The 6,840-nt window shown below is 43.9% G+C and overlaps 1 protein-coding gene across 1 annotated transcript; it reads left to right on the top strand.

The window, feature by feature from the left end:
- The first annotated feature begins 1,572 nt into the window (after positions 1-1,572).
- Positions 1,573-3,543, top strand: LOC100828549 (transcription factor MYB52). The gene is made up of 3 exons (XM_003560480.4): positions 1,573-2,095; positions 2,508-2,927; positions 3,037-3,543. The coding sequence occupies exons 1-3, from the start codon at positions 1,981-1,983 to the stop codon at positions 3,213-3,215; spliced, it is 714 nt and encodes a 237-aa protein (XP_003560528.1). The 5' UTR covers positions 1,573-1,980; the 3' UTR covers positions 3,216-3,543.
- Positions 3,544-6,840: the final 3,297 nt, after the last annotated feature.

Raw genomic sequence — 6,840 nt, 5'->3', positions numbered from 1 at the left:
TCGCCGTTTTTTTACAGAAAGTCAACAAATTCGTCTTCTACTTTCTTTTTAGAGGGCGTCCCCTGCTTGTTGTGTGTGTGGCAGTGTGGCTAGTACAGGTACTGAGAGAGAATTACAGAAATTGCAGAATTGACAGTGCTTATACATGTAGTAGCATCTCATTGGCTACATATGCTACAGTAATATTGCTACACATTACTAACTATTATGAACGTGACCTAAAGAGACCGTACATCAAGTACGTAGCACATGCCGGACAGAGAGCTACTCCTATACAACTGCACAAAACGGCGCAACAATCAGCATGATAAAACAACAGTTAATGCTAAACAGCAACTGAATTAGTACGTTGCATGTAGTTACAACTCAGTTGACCTAATTATACTTAGCAGAGACGAGGAATAGAGAATTGTATTGATTGGCTAGGTAGGTCTGGGGCGCCCAACAGCACTGGAAAACCCGTAGCAACTAACTTGCTGCCTCTTTGTTCCCAATTAACAAGCAGAGACTAATTAAGCCCCCCTTCTTTACTATAAAGAAGGTTGTAGTACTACACTGGCTATTTCAGGCATACAGAAAATAACAATTGGGGGAACGTCTTAGTTACTCTTTTGCTACAAATGAGGAGTATATTGCTAGCCTGTTAATCTATTTAACAAATACTATGCAATATATTGCCTCAAAAAAAATACTATGCAATATTGCAATAGCACTGACAAATTATATGGCACCAAATCGCACTTGAGTAAGAATTAAAAGGAGCAACAAAATACTACATGGAGTGATTTAAAGCTTCTTAACGACTGACAGAAAAACGCAGAACATGTTTTAAGGTATGTTACTGTAGCAGTTAGGTGTCAAGTACATTTGTGGAAGGAGAGTGATGGGTTGGTTTTAAGTAGACGTTGTAGGTTTGAAACATCAGAGGGATGTTGAGACCTGAACAACAGAATTCCCCCCACCAAGCAACCCTACAGCTATCGGCATCTTTTCCCCCTCTTCCCAAACTCTCCCAAAACAAATATTAGGTGCACGCCAAGTGTGTAGAATCAGTTTCCATGCACGCCATGATCGGTCGAGCTAGCCTGCGAAGACAGTAACAAATGATCTCTCTGAAAGGTACATACTGATCGAACCTAGCTAATTGCACCAACTTAATTACATCGCAAACAAGCTAGAACGCAGAACAATTTTTTTTTGTTTTGGTCAACAAACTAAGGCGTTCTTAATACAAAAATAATAACAGTGCAACAGCATTTTATCAGTTGGAGTAGATTTCAAACCAACTGTACGTTACTAATATAAGCTACCGATTCCTGCAAATGTCAGAGGGTAGTTGTTATTGTGAGACACCCAGAGCGCTGGGTTTTCCATCTGTTCGTTGTTCGTTGAACAATTTGTAACTGGCGGTAGAGCTGAGATATACAGTTAGCTGATCTTGTGTGGACCTATAGCTAGCATATAACCAACATTTTCTATTCCCTTTCGTGAAGCTTAACGTACAAAACCACCCGTTAGCGCGCACGTAGCATCAAACTAACTCCGGTGTAACCATCTCGATCCCAACTCGCTATCTTCTCCCTCACTAACGATCCATCACAACGAGCTTGGAGTTAGAAAGAGAAAAAAACTGCCTGCCGGACACTTTCCCTTACCCTTCTCTTCCTCCTCTTCTATATATCCCCCCCACCCTCATCTTTTTCTTGCCCCCTATCGATCTTTGTCTCTCTTGTTTTATTCTCTATCTCTCCTCCTTGCATCTTTGTTCATATCTCCAGTGGCCCGCACATGATATCGATCTATGCTAATTCTTCCTGTGTATGGAAACTAGCTAGTTGATTCTTTCGCTGCTGCTTATTTCCAAGGTGCAGCTATAGCCTGACAGGAAAGCTAATTAATTATTTAAGAGATAGGTAGAGGGGGATCGAGCGATTTGTTAGCTGTTGTTGCTTCGTTGATCGATCGGTTGATCGGGGAAGGATGTGCACAAGGGGTCACTGGAGGCCGTCAGAGGACGAGAAGCTCAAGGAGCTCGTCGTGCGATACGGGCCGCACAACTGGAACGCCATCGCCGAGAAGCTCCAGGGCCGATCAGGTCAGCTGACACAGCATGCATGCATGCATGATCGACGATATCTGTGCAGAATTTCTCTCTATTGGCTAACTGTATTCTTTTTGGTGCCGTACTGCTGCTTTCAGTAGTATAAGCTTATCTGACTTTTGGGGAATTTCGCACGCTCGATTTAGTCCAAAGAATTTTATTTTGTTAGGGTGTCGTGCTCAACTTTGATGTGCATATCGTATCTCTTTCACTTCTGCGGCAATTCTTATCTCTATCTAGCTTGCTATATACTGAGTTAATTTTACCTTTCCTTGCTTCCTAATTCATCTAGCTATAGTTGCTAGTAGCAATTAAAGCCAGCGTCGCATGCATATGAACAAAAAAAGTTAATTGGCCGATGGAAAATTAACCAAAATCGAATTGCTTTGGCTATTGATCCCTGCAGGGAAGAGCTGCAGGCTGAGGTGGTTCAACCAGCTGGACCCCCGGATCAACCGGAGCCCCTTCTCGGAGGAAGAGGAGGAGCTGCTCCTGGCCTCGCACCGCGTCCACGGCAACCGGTGGGCCGTCATCGCCAGGCTCTTCCCGGGCCGCACCGACAACGCCGTCAAGAACCACTGGCATGTGATCATGGCGCGCCGCTGCAGGGAGCGGATGAGGATATCCTCCAGCAAGCGGGCAGGTCCCGGTAAAGACGAGATCAGCCCAAGGAACCACGACGCCGCTGCCGGCGAGAAGCCGAGACCCGCAGCCGACGCGAGTCGCATGGCCGCCTTGCTTGACAAGTACAGAAGGGAATTTGCTGGGCCCTTTGCGATCAGCCATCACAGCAGCAAGGAGGGTTACTGCTCGTCTACGAATGAAGGTAAATTGATTGATCGTTCTTCTTGCACATGCATGCATGGTACCATCTCCATTAATTTAATTAGGTTATATATATAGAACGTTTAAGGAATTGGGATTTTGTTTTGCAGATACGAATAGATCGGTGGAGTTCTACGATTTCCTCCAGGTGAACGTGAGCTCGAGCGACACCAAGTGCAGCTCGAGCATCGAGGAGCAGGAAGACAACGGCCGAGACGACGACGATCAACAAGCGGAAGGGCAAGTGGCGCTCATAGATTTCATGGAGGTTGGGACTTCTCATCAGTGATTTATCTATATATATCTATGTATATGTATTTAATTAACTAGGGGCCGGCCGGGATATATATGCATGCATCCAAAGCAGCTTGTAATGCTTTGTGAGAGGGGCATGCTATATATGTAGCGATCTAACAACAAAGATACTTATAGAGGAAGCCATAGAAATATGCAAGCGCGTATGTATATGACATATATATGCACATGTAATTTATTGATGTACACAGACGCATATGTATGGCCGTTACTGCAGAATTCTTCGAGAGAAAAGTGGAAGAGTGGATTCTCTATTTGTAAATTTTAATTAATAATACACCGTATATAATATTGTTTGTTTCGCTCCTTTAATCTACTTAATTAATTAATTACTGGCTATTAATTGAAGTCGTCTATACTGAAACAACATGAGAGAGTCTCATAACATGATAAATTAGATAAACACTCCTTCATTGCATTAATTATTCTAATGGGTCAAAAAAATAGTAGCTAGTATTCACTGAATTACTTCTTCTCTTCTACTTTTATACGTAAGACTGAATTACGTCACCGTACGTCAATAACATAAAGGTGCCTTATGCCATGAGCAATATGTGATGTGTAAATGTGTTCTAATTGGACACGTACGTGATGTTGAATTAGTCTTTCAGGTACTTAAGCAGATGATGCACATGACATCTCTGATGGCATTTGGGTACCATATTTATCATCTACCCTTTGTCCGTACGTGACCATGTTTATTGATAAGTATGATGATATGCCGTCGTTTCAGTACATCAGTTAATCCTTGCGATTTTACTTTGATTTGGACTTCCACTCTGGCTAGCTAGCTAGCTAGCTAGGATCGATGACATGTTTGAGCTGAACAGGAATGGACGTGTGTAGTGTAGTTGATATTTGTCACTACCTTTCGGTGTGCACAAGCTTGATCCATTCACGTTTCTTTGTCGAATCGCTTTTGGTAACCTATTATCCTGGAAAGTGTAACGGTGAAGCCTCTGTTACTATATGCCCCGACATGACATTTAACAACCTGAAAGAACTTTTACGACGACGTTGTTGCTGCGTGCAAAGAAAAGTAAATGGACGAGGGCTATATCGCACTGTCACGCGCGTGTTTAATTTGTTTCTTATTTTGCTTGTTCTCGCTTCTCATGGATGAGTAAATGGTTAACTCTTCTGTTAGCCTTTTTCATCTTTGTACATATTTCACCATTTTAATAAAATGTGCATAGGTCATTGACCTACTGTTTTCCACGGATATCTATTATATGATATGTCATACAAAAAATTCTAGATTCTCTCATGCAAAGGAAATCAACGGACTTCCTTTGAATATTTCTGTTCAAAGTAAAATAATACAGGAATTCTACGTGGACCTCATTTCGCAACTCCTATGCATGAAGGACGCGACAATGATATTCAGCGGTGTAATAAGAGATGAAAATATATTTTTGATCCCTCAACTTGTCTAAAAATACGCAAATCGTTTTTCTCAATCTTTTTCGTATACTTTTCATAAACGAAATGTTAACTATAAATAGATCTTGTGGATGCGTGTGTGGAAGGTAGTACCGAACAATGACCCGATTCAACACACGTGTACGTTCCCCTCGAAGAGAACAAATTTAAGTACAAAACTATAATCATGATCAGTTCTGCAGCAGATCGCGCTTCATTATTCCATAAAGGTACCGGCCTAGCGATGCATCTTCAACACAGTTAGTTAAACTGTACTTGGCAGAGACGTCGCCATCAGCTAATTAGCGCAGGTGTGCGGTGTGCTCCCAATTAAGCTAGCTAGCTACCCCCAAGTACGTAGAGCAAGCTAGCCGCAGAGGCCAGGCCGGGCCGGGGATCGAGCTTAATTTGATCCCACGTAACATACGCACGCAAGGAAACCTATAGCGGCCGGAAGGGAGCTCGATGTGGCTGCTGGCTTAGCTAGCTTCGCGCCGTGTTGCAACGGGGGGACGCGAGCGCGAAGATTCCAACGGCGACCGGTCCTCTCCAACTGCTGCTCCCACTGTGGTGCCGATTACGGTGTTTGTAGTTGTTGTTGGTGGGCGATGTGACGCCGCCGCGCGCCGTGTGCGTGTGCGTGTGCGTGCGAGCAGTTTAGTAACGAACAAGTCGGCCGGCGGTCCCCCTCAGCTCGCGCGTTTCGTTATTTCATGCATTCGTAGTGCGCCCTTTCGATCGGGCCTCAATGGGGGATGTGGACGGATGGATGGGTGGTCAGGGTCGCCGACGGCGACCGTCTGATCCGTCGGTCCATCGATGCAGATGCAACGTCGTCCGGGGTACGGTGGGCTCGTGGGGCCGGTGACGTACGTGTTTGATCATCATTATCCCGTCGAGAGCAACATCTTAATTCCATATGTTTACTTTGTTTTATTAAGATGATGGATTAGTTAATCATCCATTGCTAACACGGGTGTGTACCGTACGACTATGTATGATATGACGAATGTTGATTTCTCTTCAGACTACCCGTCGGCGCTTGTCACAGCTTAAAAAGAGTGAGAGTAAATTCCATTTGTACCTAATTGTACCCCTCTAATTAAGTGATTGACACAAAGGACCTTATTTTTTGAAAACATTGACCAGTTTGTACCCCACTTATTGTTCATTCTTCACTTTGTACCTCATTTAGTGCTGCATATTCTACTTTGTATCTGATTTGTCAAAATATGGTGAACCCGAGAAATGGGGCCTGCTTGTCAGGATGAACTGGCCGATTGATGGACTAGCTCCATGTCGAATATGTGCATGCGCATGGTTCGCATTGTAGGCTTCTAAACCTAGGTTGCGCGCTCCGGATAGGAGAAACATATATACACGGATGTGGTTCGATCAATCACTTACTATATATTGGGTGAGTCTAACCAAACCGAAAATCAGGTAGATCATGTTGAAAACATTACACACTTGTATGTATCCAACGTGGCGTGCATTAATCAATTGACCATCTCACCTGAACAAACGCGTCCCTCTGTCATATTCAAAACAAATTGAAAACAATTAGGGGGGTACTAAGTGATCGAAATTTCTAAATAGGGATACTTTGTGTCAGTTCAATTTTATTTTAGGCACTTAATTGGGTAGTAAAAAATGTACTCCCTTCCATCCATAATAAGTGTTGGGTATTTAGTACTCACTCTGTACCGAAATTAATGTCGCGGCCTCTTCAGGAGAGCAAGTTTACAAAAACATCCTCACAAATATAAAAATTACAGATCTCATACATAACAACATTCAAAATTCACATCTGTCGCATGTGCCTCTCCTCTCCAGGTCGCCTCCAATCTCCCTCCGCCCTCCACCCTCCAGGCCGCCTCTAGCCCCTCTCCAGCCTCCCCTCTCCAGGCCACCTCCATCCTCCCCTCTCCAGGCTGCCCCTCTCCACAAGTTCTTGTGTCCGATCTCCTCCGGCTTGTGTCCAGCCAGCCCAGCTGTCTTGTGGCTGCCATATTTGAACTGATTTGAAGTTCAGTCCTGAGGATCAGCATTTCTCTTCTCTTCATAAGCAAGGCCATACTTGAGCCCTCCTGAAGATGATGCTGAACCAGCAGGTAACTTATCAGTTCCTGAGCAACTCCTGCAACAGAACAGAGCCAAATTAGATAGAGTATCCT

Source organism: Brachypodium distachyon, chromosome 1 (genome assembly GCF_000005505.3).
Source record: "Brachypodium distachyon strain Bd21 chromosome 1, Brachypodium_distachyon_v3.0, whole genome shotgun sequence".
Lineage (NCBI taxonomy): Eukaryota > Viridiplantae > Streptophyta > Magnoliopsida > Poales > Poaceae > Brachypodium > Brachypodium distachyon.
This window is presented reverse-complemented; position numbering and strand designations above follow the sequence as displayed.